At 48.6% G+C, this 17,830-nt stretch overlaps 1 protein-coding gene across 1 annotated transcript in view; it reads left to right on the forward strand.

Moving 5' to 3' along the window:
• Nucleotides 1-1,186: 1,186 nt before the first annotated feature.
• DISP3 (dispatched RND transporter family member 3) overlaps nucleotides 1,187-17,830 on the forward strand; it is a 32,603-nt gene continuing 15,959 nt past the window's right edge. Inside the window, exons 1-8 of the mRNA XM_060079775.1 lie at nucleotides 1,187-2,282; nucleotides 3,223-3,442; nucleotides 12,057-12,193; nucleotides 13,124-13,258; nucleotides 13,688-13,848; nucleotides 15,319-15,458; nucleotides 17,094-17,242; nucleotides 17,471-17,632. Of these exons, the coding sequence (XP_059935758.1) occupies nucleotides 1,187-2,282; nucleotides 3,223-3,442; nucleotides 12,057-12,193; nucleotides 13,124-13,258; nucleotides 13,688-13,848; nucleotides 15,319-15,458; nucleotides 17,094-17,242; nucleotides 17,471-17,632 (2,200 nt within the window). The remainder of the gene's footprint in view (nucleotides 2,283-3,222; nucleotides 3,443-12,056; nucleotides 12,194-13,123; nucleotides 13,259-13,687; nucleotides 13,849-15,318; nucleotides 15,459-17,093; nucleotides 17,243-17,470; nucleotides 17,633-17,830) is intronic.

Genomic DNA, 17,830 nt, shown 5'->3' on the forward strand with positions numbered 1-17,830 from the left:
ACTCTCTGTTTCCCTCCTTCTCCTTGCCCTCTCTTCTTCACTTTCTTTGGGCTGAGGGCAGCCCCCTCTCTTCCTGGACAGACAGTCTAATTGAAATGGAGCATTCTAGAGAATGTTAATAGGAAAGACAGCATTAATTAGCCAGCGCTGGCATAATTAGCTTCCCCTTCTCACTGCCTGGCCTCTAACTGGATAATGAGTCTCTCTGCGTCCAGAGGGCAGGCAGGACAAGGGGACAGGCCATGCCCGGGGATGCCGGAAGGCATCTTGCCTTTGGACCACCCTGCTGGAGTCCTCAGGCTGCCCTCTCCTGCCAGGCCCTCCTGCTGCTTGGGCCCACGTCTTGGGGAGACAGATGCCCGGCCCCTGTCTGTGCCTAAAGGTTTGACATCCCTGGAGCTGCATATTAAGTGGTCCGAGCCTGACAAACAGTGGCCACAGCTGCAGTGTCCCAAAGAGGGGGTGGGGAGCTATTGAGAGTTCTTGAGCAGAACTATGACAGGCATCTAGCCCTGGCAGAGCCGCATGGGCAATGGCTGAGCACATTACAGTCCCCAGAGAGAAGCAAAGAAATCTGTTCAAGTGACAGATAATATACTACGCCGACTGAAAGTGCTTTCACCCTTGACACTCCCCACAGCCACGTGAGGCAGGAATGGCCACCTCTGTTTTATAGATGAAGACTCTGAGGTTCACGATGCAAACTAGGGTCTGACTCCGAACAGCATGCTCTTTCCCTTCTACCCTGATACTTTTGGATGCCTTTACAGTTGCTCGTTAAATAAAAGTGATTGCAGCAAAGTCACACCTCACACTGGCTTTGAGTTCTAAAATCAGAGGATGCAGCAAAAATTGGGAAATCATACATCGTCAAAATTCCCCTCGAATATCCCTTACACGGGGAGGAATATCTCTTCTGTTTGCAACTGGGCTATGAGTCTTCTTTTTCTGTGACCTTGAAAGCCCTGATCTAGTTGGGAGATGTGATGGGCAAATAATAGGATTTTTCTTTCTGTTTTGTACACATGTGGTTGAATTCAGTTAAGTGCCTGCTTGATGCAATTCCATTGTAGTATTTGTCTTGGTTATGAGTGGGCAGGGTTAACGCAGGGTGGACGACTGCAGCTACAGGGCACCATCCTCTCCTTCTCTGCAGCCTGCTGACCCTCTCCCTCTCCTGTAGGCTATGGACTCGGAGGATGACCCCTTGCTGCAGGATGTGTGGCTAGAGGAGGCGCAGGAAGAGGAGGAGGAAGCAGCGGGCGAGGCCTTTAGGAGGGCCCAGAAGCCAGGGCCCCAAGCTGGGGCAGGGGGGCAGTGTTGCTGGCGGCACTGGACCTTGCCCTCCCGACCCCCAGCGTCAGGCTTCTGGAATACACTGGGCTGGGCCTTCACCAATCCGTGCTGTGCGGGGCTGGTGCTCTTCCTCGGCTGCAGCATCCCCATGGCTCTTTCAGCCTTCATGTTCCTCTACTACCCGCCGCTGGACATTGACATCTCCTACAATGCCTTTGAGATCCGCAACCATGAGGCCTCCCAGCGTTTCGACGCCCTCGCGCTGGCGCTCAAATCCCAGTTTGGGTCCTGGGGGCGCAACCGGCGCGACCTGGCCGACTTCACTTCTGAGACGCTCCAACGCCTCATCACAGAGCAGTTGCAGCAGCTACATCTAGGCAATCGCTCGCGGCCGGCCGCCCGGGTCCCGTACCAAGTCCCTGCCGCGCTAGAGCTTGGCCCAGGACTGTGGGACACCTCCACCGCTCAGAAGCCAGCAGCCAATCGGAGCGGGCGTCTTCGGCGAGAGACTCCACTCCTGGGGAGCCTGGCAGCCAACCAGAGTGAAGCCCAGGTGAACCAGGGGCTGGACAAGAATGGGCAGCGCCAACCCAGCGCCCCTCCCCCCGTGGCGGCTGCGGCCAATCAGAGCCGTGCCCGCCGAGGCACCTCGCGTTGGGACTACTCACACTCCTATGTGAGCGCCAACACCCAGACGCACGCGCACTGGCGCATCGAGCTCATTTTCCTGGCGCGTGGCGATGCAGAGCGCAACATTTTCACGAGTGAGCGGCTGGTCACAATCCACGAGATTGAGCGCAAGATCATGGACCACCCGGGCTTCCGGGAGTTCTGCTGGAAGCCCCATGAAGTGCTGAAAGACCTGCCGCTCGGCTCCTACTCTTACTGCTCTCCGCCCAGCTCGCTCATGACCTACTTCTTCCCCACTGAGAGGGGTGGCAAGATTTACTATGATGGCATGGGCCAGGACCTGGCCGACATCCGGGGTGAGCAGCCCTGGGTGTGGGTGGGGCGGGGCCTGTAGGGACAAGGTCTGAAGGAGGCTGGAGGCGGGGCTTGTAAGGGGTGGAGGCTGAGGGTAGGTGGGGCTTGTAAGGGAAGGGGGTGGTTAATGAGGCTGGGAGCGGGGCTTGGAGGTTAAGGGAAGGCTTGATTCTTGACTCAGTACTTCACAGACTGGTCGGAGGATGGGGTCGGAATTGGCTGTGAGGTGGAGTCAGGCTGGAGCTGAGTGCTGGGCAGGCCTGGGGGCCATTATTGAGGAAGGGCAGGGAGCTGGGGTTGGGTGCAAGATGGGATCTGAGGGAGGCAAGGAAGGAGGTTTGTGTGCACACCTGGATTGAGGGAGACTGGGAGTTGTGCTGTGGCCAGAGTTAGGCTTGGGGTGGGGCTTGGGCGTGAGGTTGGTTAGAGGGAAGGTGGGGTGTGGTTACAGAGAACTGGGCATCTGGAGAGAGGCTGGGCTTGAAGGAAGATCAAGGTGCATTAGTTTGAAGTATGTTTGGGATGGGACTTGAGAAAGGATGGGGAGGGGCCAGAGGCTGACTGTGGAGGCGGGGCTTGGGTTTGCCTTTTAAGGGGCACATGGGCGGGGTTCTAAGCAGATGGAGGCGGGACTGGGATGGGAAGGAGTTACAGGACTGCAGAGACGGAGCCTTGGAATTAGGTGAGGTTCAAACTGAAATGAAGGTGTAAACTTAGTGGGAGCCGCCTGAGCATATCTGGGGGGCTGCTCCCCTCGGACAGCTGTGATTTCTCTAAACTATCCGTTCTGTTAGAGACAGTTGGAGGTAGCCCAAGCTGGGACAGTTTTGCATTTCCTTAGAAAGGGGGTGAGGTGCTGAGGAGGGCAGGATGACCCTGATGGAGGGTTGTTGGGAGCTGACCCACTGAGCTCCTTGGACCCCTTGACCTCTGCCCCTGCAGGCTCCCTAGAGCTGGCCATGACTCACCCGGAGTTCTACTGGTATGTGGACGAGGGCCTCTCTGCAGAAAACCTCAAGAGCTCCCTCCTGCGCAGCGAGATCCTCTTTGGAGCACCCCTGCCCAACTACTACTCGGTGGACGATCGCTGGGAGGAGCAGCGGGCTAAGTTTCAGAGCTTTGTGGTCACCTATGTGGCCATGCTGGCCAAGCAGTCCACTAGGTAGGCAGTCCAGCTGCACCCGGTGTGTGCCTGGCCTGTCCTTGTTTGTACCAGGAAAGGGCTGTATTAGCGTAGAGAATTGGTTTCCAGGTGGTTCTTTTCTCATAAACCCCAGATCCCCTTACCTGCAACCTTTTCCCTAAGAGATCTTTCTTCTTAGATCAAGGGCAGAGCCAGATACATCCTCATCGTCACCCTGACAGATGAAAGGACGCTTTTCCTGATCAGTGCTGATGGTTTAGTGAACATGACAGCTTTGGAGGAACTTCTGCCCTGGAGGTCTTTGGTATTGATTTTCTCCTGAGGTGGTGCTAGAAGGCTTTCTGGAAGGAGTATTGACCAGGGCATAAGGAGTTCCTCTCTGCTTCTACTATCCAGGGAGATAGTGGGCAAGTCACTTCACTTCTCTGGGCCTCTGATACTGGTAAAACGGGGATGATGACTTCTGCTACCCTTCTGCAGTCATTAGGAGGAGACGAACTAAGAGATGTGAAAGAGCTTTTGGGCAGTGGGTGCTTTGATCGTCCTCCAGCCCTTGGGATGTGTGTCTGAGAATACAACTGGGCCTCTCCCCATCAGGAAAGAGCATTGGATAGCTCATCTTCTGTCAGTCCTGCAGGGCAGTAACTCCAGTGCCTCTTGGTCCTCTGCCCTGACAAGTCAGCCCCCGGCACAGGAGGAATGAATCTGACTGAAATACCCTCGTTTCTTTATTGAGCAACTACTGTAATAATCAGAGCTAATATTTATTGAGTGCTTACCCTGTGCCACACACTGTTTGGAGCCCCTTATACACATCATAAGCATCTTAAGCATATCAAGTTATTAGGTTATTATGGATAACTTGTGGATTTGTTTCTGTGGTCTGTTCTTTCACTTGGTTTTTGGTCATGGGGTCCTGCCTGTGAGTATGCCTGGTAGTTTTTACTGAGTGATGAACATTGTATATAAAAACATAGAGGTCCAGGGCCTCCCTGGTGGCGCAAGTGGTTGAGAGTCCGCCTGCCGATGCAGGGGATGCGGGTTCGTGCCCCGGTCTGGGAGGATCCCATGTGCCGCGGAGCGGCTGGGCCCGTGAGCCATGGCCGCTGAGCCTGCGCGTCCGGAGCCTGCGCGTCCGGAGCCTGTGCTCCGCAGCGGGGGAGGCCACAACAGTGAGAGGCCCGCATACCGCAAAAAAAAAAAAAAAAACATAGAGGTCCAGATGATGTTATTTCTTCCAGAGAAAGTTTATCTTTCCCTCCACTAGGCAGATGGAGTTGTGACTGATCACCTTAAATAGTCAGCAGTTACACGAAGTCGAGGCAGGTTTGCAATACTGAAAATTCTCAGCCTACCTCTAGTTTGCCCTTGGTTCTCTAAGATGTTCAACTGAGAGCCTGGAGTATTCTGCAGAGCCCCTTCCCCTGACAGGTTTCAGACCCTAATCTTTGTCTCTCAAAACTGCTAAAAATATCTCTACTCTGGTTTTTCAGAGCCTTTCTGCTTAGCTTTGTAGCCTCATACTCCACACGGCCCCAGTATTTGGCAGAAGTGCTGAGGAAGAAACTGGCTTTATGCTATGCTGGTCTGCACGCCTCTGCCCAAAGCTCTGCTAGTTTTTCTGACCCCCCGCCTAGATTTTTAGCCTCATGCCTGTGTTCAGAATCAGCAAATACCTCTAGGGTAAACACAGCTGTAGAAGGGGAGCTTACCTTTTGTAGGTTCTTTGCTTTCTGGAGTCTTAGCCCTCTAGTTCTCATTGCTTCAGGAAGTCTCTAATGTCATTAAACAGATGATTTCTCAGTTTTATCTGACTTCTTAGTAGTTCTAGGCAAGAATATTGTTCTTGCATGAGCTATTCCTTTCTACTTGAGAGTAAAAGTCTGGGCCCATGACTTTTTATAGCCAGTAACTAAGACAGGACCTGGAACCTAGAAGGCATTCTATCAAAGCTATACAAATGAATGAATGAATAAACAATTGATTGAACTTTCAGTTTTCTACTCTAATGAAAGATCAATTAATCCATTTAGTTCAACAAAGTAGATAATCCAAAGATCTCTTCTACTTGGTTTTTAAATGTCCTGTTTGGTTTTTTAAACAGCTTTATTGAGGTATAATTGATATACAACCAGTTGCATATACTTAAAGTTTACAGTTTGATTAGTTTTGACCCATGTATACATACACCATGAAACCTTCACCACAATCAAGATAATGAAGAGACCCGTCACCCCCAGAAGTTTATTCATGTCCCCTTGATAATCACTCCATCCTGCCTCACCTTGCCTTCCCACTGCCACCCCAGGACCACTTTCTTGTTTTTGTTTTTTTGTTTTGTGGTATGCGGGCCTCTCACTGCTGTGGCCTCTCCCGTTGCGGAGCACAGGCTCCGGACGTGCAGGCTCAGCGGCCATGGCTCATGGGCCCAGCCGCTCTGCGGCATGTGGGATCCTCCCGGACCGGGGCACGAACCCGTGTCTCCTGCATCTGCAGGCGGACTCTCAACCACTGTGCCACCAGGGAAGCCCCACTTTCTGTTTTTTATCACTGTATATTCATTTTCATTTTCTAGAGTTTTATATACATGGCATCATATAGTATGCACAATTTTGATTGCTCTCTTTCACTCAGCCTAATTATTTTGAATTGTATCCATGTTGTTGCATGTGTAGATGGTTTATTCTTTTTAAATGCTGTGTAGTATCCATCGTGTAGAGATGCCACCTTTTGTTCATCCACTCACCTGTTTATGGGTATTTGGGTTGTTTCCAGATTTGGCTATTGCAGATAGAGCTGCTGTGAACAAGCCTTTGTGTGAACAAGTGCTTTCATATGTCTTAGATAAATACCTAGGAGTGAAATGACTAGATCATATGGTAGGTGTGTGTTTAACTTTTTAAGAAACTGCCAAATTGTTTTCCAGATTGGTTGTACCATTTTGCATTCCCACCCAGTGTATAAGAATTCCAGTTCCTCCACAACCTCTCTAACACTTGGTACGGTCAGTGTAAAAAATTTTAGCCGTTCTACTAGGTGTGTGGTGATATCTCATTGCAATTTGAATTTGAATTTCCCTAATTACCAGTGATGTTCCCGTGCTTATTTGACATCCATTTATCTTCATTGGTGACTATTTAGATCTTTTGATCACTTTAAAACTGGTTTTACATTTAGATCTGTGATATTCCATTTTTAATTAATCTTTGTATATGGTGCAAGGCATACACTATGAACACTTTGTATATATTGTAATGTGCCGATGTTTATTTATTATTTTTATATGACTATCCAGCTGTTCCAGCATCATTTGTTGAAAAGATCATTCTTTCTTCACTGAATTGCCTTTGCATCTTGGACAAAAATCTTTGTCCGTATATATGTGAGTCTGTTTCTGGATGCTCTGTTCTGTTCCATTGATCTATTTTTTATTTGCACACCAGTATTACACTGTCTTGATTATGGTAGCTTTATACCATGTCTTGTGCAAGTGTTAGTCTTCCAGCTTTGTTGTTCTTTTTCAAAGTTGTTTTAGTTATTCTAAGTCCTTTGCATTTCCCTATGAATTTTAGAATCAGCTTGTCCATTTCTCCAAATAAAAGTCTGCTGGGATCTTGATTATGATTGTGTCAAATACACAGATCAATTTGAGGGGAACTGACATCTTAACAACATTAGTCTTATGACTAATGAATGTGGTGTATATGATGTCTTTTGTCAGATTTATCCCTATTTCATATTCTTATGCTATTGTAAATGGTATTTTTTTAAAAATTTCATTTGGCAATTGTTAGTTGCTAGTATATAGAAATAGAATTGACATTGGGTCGTGCAACCTTGCTAAGCTCCCTTATAAGTTCTAGAAGATTTTTGGTAGATTACATTTGATTTTCTACATAGTTAATTATGTCTTTTGCTAATAAAGACAGTTTTACTTCTTGCTTTCCAATTTGGATGCCTTTTATTTCTTTCTCTTGCCTGAATGCACTGGCTAGAACATCCAGTACAATGTTGAATAAGTGATGAGAATGGACAACGCTGTATTATCCCTGACCAAAGTATGTAGATTTTTTGTAGATGTCCTTTATCAGGTTAAGGAAGTTCCCTTCTATTCCTAATTTGCTGGTGTCTTTTTTTTTTAATCAGTAAGGAATATTCAGTTTTCTAAAATGTTTTTTCTGCATCTAGAGAGAGATCATACAGTATTTCTTTTTTAGTTTAATATGGTGAATTACATTGATTGAGTTTTTAATTTAATTTTATTTATTTATTTTATTTTTTTTATTTTTTTCTTTTTGCGGTATGTGGGCCTCTCACTGTTGTGGCCTCTCCCGTTGCGGAGCACAGGCTCCGGATGTGCAGGCCCAGCGGCCATGGCTCACGGGCCCAGCCGCTCCGCGGCATATGGGATCCTCCCAGACCGGGGCACGAACCCGTATCCCCTGCATCGGCAGGCGGACTCTTAACCACTGCGCCACCAGGGAGGCCCGAGTTTTTAATTTTAAACCATCCTTGCATTCTTAGGGTAAATCCCCCTTGGTCATGATATATCATCCTTTTTATATAGTGTTAGATTCTATTTGTATTCTTTGTTCATTGGTATATGTTCATGATGGATACTAGGCTGTAGTTTTCTTGTAATATCTCTGTTTGATTTTGGTATCAAAAATTTTTTTCTTAATTTATTTATTTATTTTAGTTTTGGCTGTGTTGGGTCTTCGTTTCTGTGCGAGGGCTTTCTCTAGTTGGGGCAAGCGGGGGCCCCTCTTCATCGCGGTGCATTGGCCTCTCACTGTCGCGGCCTCTCTTTTTGCGGAGCACAGGCTCCAGACGCGCAGGCTCAGTAGTTGTGGCTCACAGGCCCCGTTGCTCCGCGGCATGTGGGATCTTCCCAGACCAGGTCTCGAACCCATGTCCCCTCTACTGGCAGTCCCCTCCACTGTGCCACCAGGGAAGCCCTATCAAAATGTTTTACAGGATGAGGTAGAAAGTATTGTCCTCTCTTCAGTTGTCTGGAGAGTTTGTATAGAACTGGTATTATTCTTCCTTAAATGTTTGATAGAATTCAGCAATGAAACTGTCTGGATCTGGAGTTTTCTTTATGGGAAGGTTTTAACTACAAATTCAATTCTTAAATATATATATAGGGCTATTAAAGTTATTTCTGTATTCTTGCACAAGCTTTGGTAGTATATTTCATGAAATTTGTCCATTTCATTTAAATTGTCAAATGAAATTGTCAAACTGTCAAATGACATTTCGTTAAAATGTCAAAGTGATTCATAATATTCCCTTATTATTTTTGAATATTTATAAAAACTGTAGTGATGTCCCTTCTTTCATGTGTGTTTTATCTCCTTTTTTCATGATCAGTCTGGCTAGAAGTTTATCAATCTTACTGATCTTCTCAAAGGACTAGCTTTTGGTTTCATTGATTTTTCTTTGGTATCTTTCTGTTTGTTTATTTATATATTTATATATTTATGCTCTGATCTTCATTATTTCCTTTCTTATACCTACTTTATATATATTTTTCTCTTGTTCTTCTTTCTTGCAGTAGAAGCTGAGGTCATTGATTTGAAAGCTTTCTCCTTTTCTAATATAAGTGTTTATTGCTATAAAATTACCTTTGAGCATTGTTTTAGCTCATCTCACACATTTTGACATATGCTTTCATTTTCATTCAATTCAGAATACTTTCAATTTTCCCTTTTGATCTCTTCTTTGACCCTTGTATTATTTAAAAATGTGTTAGTCTCCAAATATTTATGAATTTCCCAGATAGTGTGTTGTTGTTAATTTTGAATTTAATTCTATCATGGTCAGAGAACATGCTTTGCATGACTTAAATTATTCTAAATTTATTGAGTTTTGTTTTACGGTCCAGAGTATGGTCTGTCTTGCTAAATGTTCCCTGTGCACTTGAAAAGAATGTATATTTTGCTGTTGTTTGGTGGGGTATTCTATAAATGTCAATTAAGTCAAGTTGGTTGATTATGTTGTTCAAGTCTTCTATATCCTTACTGATCTTCTGTCTAATTGTTCTAGCAATCATTGAGAAAAAGGGTTTTGAAATGTTCAACTATAATTGCAGGTTTGTCTATTTCTTTTTTCATTTCTATCAGCTTTTGCTTCATGTATTTAAAGCTCTGTTGTTAGGTCCAAAGCATGAAGTATTGTTGTATTCTTTTAATGAACCGAGCCCTTTATCATTTTTAAATTACTTTCTTTATCCCTAGTAATATTCTTTGCTCTGAAATTGATTTCATTTGTTATTAATGTAACCACTCCAGCTTTCTTTTGATGCATGTCAGCGCGGTATATTTTTTTCTCCACTTTTGTTTTTAACCATTTGTGTCTATATTTAAAGTGAGTTTCTTGTAGGCAGCTGGGTCTTGATTTTTTAAAATCTAATCTGACTGTCTCTGCCTTTTAATTGGGGTATCTAGACCATTTACAGTTAATGCATTGTTAATATGGTTAGACTGAAGACTATTTTATTTTATTATTTGTCCCATATGTTCTTAGTTCCCTTTTTCCTCTCTTCTGCCTTCTTTTAGACTGAGAATTTTTTATTATTCCATTTTATTTCCTTTGTTGTTTTTTGAGTTATATATATTTAGTTCAGTGGTTGCTTCAAGGTTTATAGTATACATCCTTAAATTATCAGCGTATCTTCAAATGATGTTAAACCACTTCATGTATAGTGTATACTATATGTGAATAGTATACCACCATTTCCTTCTTCCTGGCCTTTATGCTATCGTTGTCATATATTTTATTTTCATATATGTTATAAACCCCCTACCACATTATCATTATTTCTGTTTAAACGGTCAGTTATCTTTTTAAAAGATTTACATAAAAATAAGAAAATTTTGTACATTTATTCATGTTGTTACCATTTCCAGTCCTTTTTATTCCTTTGTGTAGATGTATATTTCCATCTGTAATCATTTTCCTTCTGCCTGAAGGATTTTCTTTAACATCTCTTGTAGTGCAGGTGTACTGGAGATGAATTCTTTCAGCTTTTTACAAAATGTATTTATTTTTGGCTGCGTTGGGTCTTCGTTGCTGTGGGGGGGCTTTCTCTAGTTGTGGCGAGTGAGGGCTATTCTTCATTGTGGTGCGCAGGCTTCTCATTGCGGTGGCTTCTCTTGTTGCAGAGCACAGGCTCTAGGTGTGCAGGCTTCAGTAGTTGTGGCATGCAGGCTCGGTAGTTGTGGCTCCTGGGCTCTAGAGTGCAGGCTTAGTAGTTGTGGCGCACGGGCTTAGTTGCTCCATGGCATGTGGGATCTTCCAAGACCAGGGCTCGAACCCGTGTCCCCTGCATCGGCAGGCAGATTCTTAACCACTGTGCCACCAGGGAAGCCCCCTTTCAGCTTTTGTATACTGAAAAAGTCTTTATTTTGCCTTTGTTTTTCTTTCTTCTTTTTTTTTTTTTTTTTTTTGCGGTACGCGGGCCTCTCACTGCTGTGGCCTCTACCATTGTGGAGCACAGGCTCCGGACACGCAGGCTCAGTGGCCATGGCTCACGGGCCTAGCCACTCTGTGGCATGTGGGATCTTCCCAGACTGGGGCACGAACCTGTGTCCCCTGCTTCGGCAGGCAGACTCTCAACCACTGTGCCACCAGGGAAGCCCTTGCCTTTGTTTTTGAAATATGTTTTTCAAGATATAGAACTCTGGGTATAGAATTCTGGGTTGACTTTTTCCCCAGTTGGTAAAGGACCTTGCTCCATCGTCTTCTCACTTGCATTGTTTCTGAAGAGAAATCTGCTGTCATCCTTATTTTTGTTCCTCTGTGTGTAATGCATCTTCTTCCTCAGGCTGCTTTTAAGATTTTATCTTGGTCACTGATTTTGAGCAACTTGATTATGATGTGCATTCTTGTTGTTTTATTCATGGTTTGGGGGTGCTTGGGGTCCATTGCTTGAGCCTTTTGAATCAACGGGTTTATAGTTTTCATCAAGTTTGGAAAACTTTCAGCCTCTTTTGAGAAGTCACTAACACATATATTAGGCTGCAGTGAAGCCTGGAAACTCTCTCAAGCAAGTAAGTCAGGGTAAGCATAGGGTCCATTTTGTTTCTCACCTCTCAGAGATCACCATTCTTTGTTATCTCATGTCTCATGTATTTTCTTATGTTTTTCATTAGTTTCACTGGGAAGGTAAGTCTAGATTTCATCTTGTTACTCCATCTTGGCCAGAAGCAGATCTCCCTCCTGTTTGTATTTTAAAACTCAACTTGACTAGCTTGGTGAAGTTTTTCTTATTAAGAATAACGGCTGTTAAATGCACACTAGTGGTATAAAACCGTATCTGGAAGCTGGTTTGAATTTAGAATTTTGCTGTGAATAATTAAGAATTGGAAGATGACATAGAATTTGGCTATAATTGATTATTATTTGTGTAGAGCAGTGGTCCTAACCTCACTGATAATTCAGCCCCACCCCAGACATTCTGATTTCATTTGTCGAGAGTATGGCCTGGACATCAGGATTTTTGGAAGTCCCCCAGGTGATCATAATGTACAGCCAAGGTAAAGAGACACTGGTGAGGTGGATGGCTCCCAGACCTCCTCTATCTCTGATCCACTTTGTCTTTCCTCTCTCTGTGTCCTCCCTTGTTCAGCAAAGTGCAGGTTCTGTATGGGGGGACGGACCTCTTTGACTATGAGGTTCGCAGAACCTTCAACAATGACATGCTCCTGGCCTTCGTCAGCAGCAGCTGCATTGCCGCCCTTGTCTACATTCTCACCTCCTGTTCAGGTAGGGTTCCTTCAAAAGCCCCGCGTGGAGCCAGCCCCTTCTCTTCTTCCAGTGTGCTTCTCTCTGGACAAAGCCTTCCTGCTCAGGGATGCCATAAATGGTCTTGAATCCACTATGTCAGAACTGGTGGGGGGAGGGGTGCTCAGACATCACCTTCTAACCCCAGGCAGGTAGACTGAGGTTCAGAGGCAGGTTGGGCCATGCCTAGGGGCCCCCATTCCCATGACCTCCCACAGTTGAACCTTTTTCCCTTTGATCATCTTTTTCTTGCCGATAAACTTGCTGATAAGTTTTGGGGAGTCTGGAGTATTGGACACCTTATGAATTATTCTGTAGCCTGTTCTATAGTCCCAGTCAGCTGCCCTTAGTCCCCCAGTTTACTTTTCTACCACCATCTCCCCATATACCCTAGCTGCTTCTTTCTGCATATACAGTAGGTGCTCTCTGTTGCTCAAGTGAATGAGAGATTGGTCATACCTTCAAAAATGGAAAAGACCATCATTCATCCATGTAACAGATATTACTTGGGCACCAACTATGTGCCAGATGCTCTAAGGTGCCAGGGATACAGACACATAGTGAGCATCACAGACACACTTCCTACCTCCATGGAACCTCTAGTCTACTGGGGTGACAGATGTAAATATATAATAATCCCCCACTAGCACTTGAGACAAGTTCTGCAAAGATGAGGGCCCATAAACAACTTGACTTACTCAAAAATGGCTTCATTTGCCACTCAGCCCTCCTGCCCAGCCCCTTCTCTGGGTGCAGAGAACTGTGCTGGGCTCAGATGGGGTGGTAGAGGTACTCCCTGGGGTTGGGGTGGGTGTGTGAGGCAGGACCCAGCAGGGGCCAGGGACACTGAAGAGGTGTGTTCCTCTGGGTCCACCCACTCTCTCCGTCCCCTGTGCCTCTTGCCCTGCCCAGTGTTCCTGTCCTTCTTCGGAATCGCCAGCATTGGCCTCAGCTGCCTGGTGGCACTCTTCCTGTACCATGTGGTCTTTGGTATCCAGTACTTGGGCATCCTCAATGGGGTGGCTGCCTTTGTGATAGTGGGCATTGGTGAGTTGCCTCTGTTGCCATGGTAATGGGCCCTGGGAACTTGGGAACTCTGTCCCCAAAAGGGCCTTCTTCCAAGAGGCAAAGCCTGGCTCCCATGGGGGCTCCAAAAAGTCCCCTTTCAGACCTCGGAGCCTTGGAATTGGGGTGGTGGGTGGGTAGAATATGAGTGGTGGGTGATCCTTGGCATATGATGGGTGGAGCCCCCAAGGGGTGGAAGGAATGGGTAGCTATTCTGGGTGGAGGTTAAGAATGGTGGGAAAGGTGGGAAGGGAGCTAAGATTTGGAGGAAAGGGCCTGGTTCTGGTGGGGGCGGGGGTGAGGAGCGAGGAGCATGGAGGGTGGGGCTTGGGTTCCTGGCCCAGGTTGGGTCTGACCGTGGACACGGCAGAGTGATCCTGAGCCCTGCTGGCCCGGGGCTCCCTCCCGTAGGCGTGGACGATGTCTTTGTATTCATCAACACCTACCGCCAGGCCACCCACCTGGAAGACCCGCAGCTGCGGATGATCCATACCATCCAGACGGCGGGCAAGGCAACCTTCTTCACCTCCCTGACCACGGCTGCCGCCTATGCAGCTAACGTCTTCTCCCAGGTGGGAGCCCGCCCTCCCCCCCACCCCGACCTGACCTCCCCGTCCCTCCCGTGCACACCTGGCCCCTGGTCTCTGCTCTTCCTACCCGTCCCTTCTCTTGGGGCCATGCAGCCTCTGCCTCAAGGTTCCTGCCACGTCCCTAGAGTCCATTCTTTTCTCATTTAAAAAAAAATTTTAATGGAGTATAGTTGATTTACAGTGTTGTGTTAGTTGCTGGTGTACAGCAAAGTGAATCAGTTATACATTTACATATATCCACTCTTTTTTAGATTCTTTTCCCATATAAGCCATTACGGAGTATTCAGTAGAGTTCCTTGTGCTGTACAGTAGGTCCTTATTAGTTATCTATTTTATATATAGTTGTGTGTATGTGTCCATTCCAATCTCCTAGTTTACCCCTCCCCCACTTAGAGTCCATTTTTGCTACTAGTCATCATTACCAGAACTTAACAAATGGGAGAATTATAATAATACAAATAGTGTTTCTTACTGATGCTCGTTAGTGATAATCCAACCTCTGTCCTGAAGGGCATTTGGCAGTTTCCAAGGGTCCCCCAGCTGGTAAGTGGTGAGCCTGCCCATGTCTCCTGACCGGGGTCCAGGGCCCTCTCCACCCACTGGCTTCACACCACATGGTCATGCCTCACGTTCACTTTTCTCTCGCTGACCCCACGCTCCTTCACATCTGAGTTGGGCTCAGGAGAAGGATCTTAGGCCAGATCCTTGGTGCCAACAGAGCCTGTAGGACAGTGAGCCTGCCTGAGTCTGAGAGGTTTTATGACCTGGGCTGAGGATCCCGTCTAGAAACCACTAGGTGCTTTGGGATTCTCCAGGCCTTCCTAGAGAACCACATCCAGAAAACAGGCAGAGCTGGGTTCACATCCCACCTCTGCCATTTTCTGGCTGTGTGACCGTCAGCAGGTTGTTTAACCTCTCTGAGCCTCGCTTTCCTCATGTGTGGATCATCAGGCACTGACATGAGATGATTGTGAAAGTGTTTCACAAACAGTGAAGGCCTGTCTGCTTGTTGGCTACAGTTTCCTTCTGACTGCCACACCCTGTGCAGGTCCCTGTGACCCTGTGCAGGGCGCACACCCAGCCTCCCTATTCCCATCACAGCAGCTTTCCCTCCCTTCCCCCTCGCCGACACGTGGCCTGCTCCAACAGGGCATGTCTTCCTCTGTCCTTCATGTAATGAGAGTTATGGAGTGCTTGCTCTGTGCTGAGCACTATTCCGGGCAGAGGGCTGCAGTGTGGACCAGAGGTGGGACTCTTCCTCCCCTGCCCCAACCCTGGCACCAGCCCAGCCCTCTGACGACCTCCTAGGCCAGTGCCTCTGTTCCAGCAGCCCCGGCCTCCTCATCCTGCCTCAGTGGTCGGGGGTCCTGAGTGCCTCGCTGCAGAGTCCCCAGGCTCCCTGGGCTCCAGGCCTGATAGTCCCACATCCCCCCTCTACTTCCCCATTGCCAGATCCCGGCCGTCCACGACTTCGGCCTGTTCATGTCTCTCATCGTGTCCTGCTGCTGGCTGGCTGTGCTCTTCACCATGCCTGCTGCCCTGGGCATCTGGAGCCTTTATATGGCGCCGCTGGAGAGTGCCTGCCAGACCAGGTGAGCTAGGCAGGGGGTCGTGTCCTCCTCTCACAGAATATCCACAGCAGGCCCTTGGGGGGCCATTCAGCACACCCTCCTGTCTCCCAAGAGCCTCGTGATTCACCATTGAGCACCTTCTGTTTGCCCAGTCCTATGCTGGGCACTCCTGGGGGAGCAGAAGAAGAAGAGAATCCTGTCCAGTAGTTACATCTGATCACCTACTATGTGCCAGGAAGTGGGCAATGAGCTTTTGTACGAGATCTTACTGCCACCCTCCCCAAGGACCCTGGCAGCTGGGTCCTCTTATTTCACCCATTTTATAGACCAGGAAACAGAGGCTTGGAGCAGTTGGGCAACTTTCTCAAGGTTACCCATTTAATAGGCAGTGGAGCTGAGATTTAGACCACATAATCCGACTCCAGATCCCATGCTCTTAGCCGCCACGTTGAATGTCCTCAAGGTTCTCATCTTGGGGGAGGAACCATATTTAGGTGCAGTGAGTGGTGTGCAGAGTTGAATGGATCAGCCCAGAGACGCTGCTGAAGGTCTAGGGGTTGGGGTCTCATGGGCCAGGTGGTCAGTGGCGGGGGGTGGGGACAGTGACCAAATGGAATCCAGCCTGGGTGGCTGCCTGGGGTGGGAGTCCTGAGGAATGATGGGGGGTCTGGGCTTGGGGCAGGGCGTGCAAGGGCAGGACTGCCAGGGGTCCATGACAGTGTCCACCTGACCATGGTGGGCCAAGGAGGGGCAGCGAGGAGCTCAGACTCGGGCCCGGGACGCACTCAGCTCTCCCACACACACACCCTGCTTCAGGACCACCATGTATGGTGGTACGGGTCGGGCACTGGACAGGGGCACTCTGGCTGAGGCACAGCGGTCTGCACTGTAGACGTTCAGATGTGACTATTTCTATGACAGTTTTGTGACATAGAAGCAAAATGTCTTGGGTAAAGGGCTCCTTGTTTCTAATCTCTACAGAGACACCAACTAAGCCTACCCTGTCCCGCCCCCCGGTCTGGGGCAGTGGACGCAGCAGTCTTCCCAGTCCTGGGCTCCAGCCTCAGCCTCTTTGCCTGGCGGCTGTGTAACCTTGGACATGTTACCTAACCTCTCTGCATCTCAGCTTCCTGTTCTATAAAATGGGTACATGGAACCCCGTGAGGATTAATGAGAGAATCTTACTGCCTGGCATGTAGTATTCCTGGCACATTCACCGTGTGCACTGTTCTTGTCCCCAGTCCCTAGGGTGAGCCTTGTGTCCCTCACATTCACTCCAGCCGAGGCCTCAGCTACGTCCTCAGCCCAGCCCCACTTCCCCGTCCTCCTGGTGTCAGGACCCTGGGCACACGATGGGGGAGACATGATTCCCCTGCTTTGGTCACCCTGATGCTTGGGCAGCTGCGAGTCATCATCCCCTCTCCCTGGGTAATGGCTGCTGTCACCATTTGTGTCCCCAGAGGAAGAGTGGCACCCAAGGGCCCCAGGGGAGATGGCGCTAGCGAGAACTCAGGTGCAGGCCCCTGGAAACCTGTGATGCGTGTCCTGTGTGAGCTGTCGGCAGTGGTGTGATACCTGGGTTCACATGTAGCCGGGACCTTCCCCCGCCTTCCCTGGACACCCAGGACTCACCCCCTCCTCCCACTGTCTCCACAGCTGCCACCAGAAGTGTGGCTGCAGGAGCTCCCTGCACTTCCCCGGGGATGTGTTTGCTGCTGCTGAGCGGGCTGGGGGCAGCCCTGCTCAGGGCCCCATGCCCTACCTGGATGATGACATCCCCTTGCTCAATGTGGAGGAGGAGCCAGGTGAGAGCTGGTGCGGGCCTCCCCCTGAGCCTGCCGGGACCCAGGGGCTGCCTCGGCCAGGGGAAGTAGCCCTTGGCGAGCTGGTATGAGGACAGGCTGGTCCTGAGGGGTGGGCAAGACGAGATCCCCATCGAGCGTTTGGGCTTCCCTGGAGAGGGCAGGGACCAGGGTGGGCTCTGACCCGCTTCTGGGCCGGCCCTCTGACAGGCCGCTGCTCTGCCCCGGCAGTGTCGCTGGAGCTGGGAGACGCGTCCCTGGTGTCTGTGCCCCCCAAGGGCCTGCAGCCAGCCCCCGATGGGGGCAGCCGGGGGCAACTCATCGCCCAGCTGCAGGAGCTGCTGCACCACTGGGTCCTGTGGTCGGCCGTCAAGAGCCGTTGGGTGATTGTGGGTAAGTGGGCTCTCCACTCTCCTTTCCCCCATCTTGCAGCTTCTCCCAGTGCCTAAGGCGTGGGGGACAGACCCCACCCCATGCAAAGAACGTGCAGGCATTGGGAGCCCGCCCCTGTTCCCCAAATGAGCTGGAGGTCAGAAACGGGCTGGTGTCCCTCACTCTCGGAGCTTTACCCCCTTGCTGTGTAGAATAAAG

The sequence above is a fragment of the Mesoplodon densirostris genome, chromosome 2 (genome assembly GCF_025265405.1).
Source record: "Mesoplodon densirostris isolate mMesDen1 chromosome 2, mMesDen1 primary haplotype, whole genome shotgun sequence".
Classification (NCBI taxonomy): Eukaryota; Metazoa; Chordata; class Mammalia; order Artiodactyla; family Ziphiidae; genus Mesoplodon; species Mesoplodon densirostris.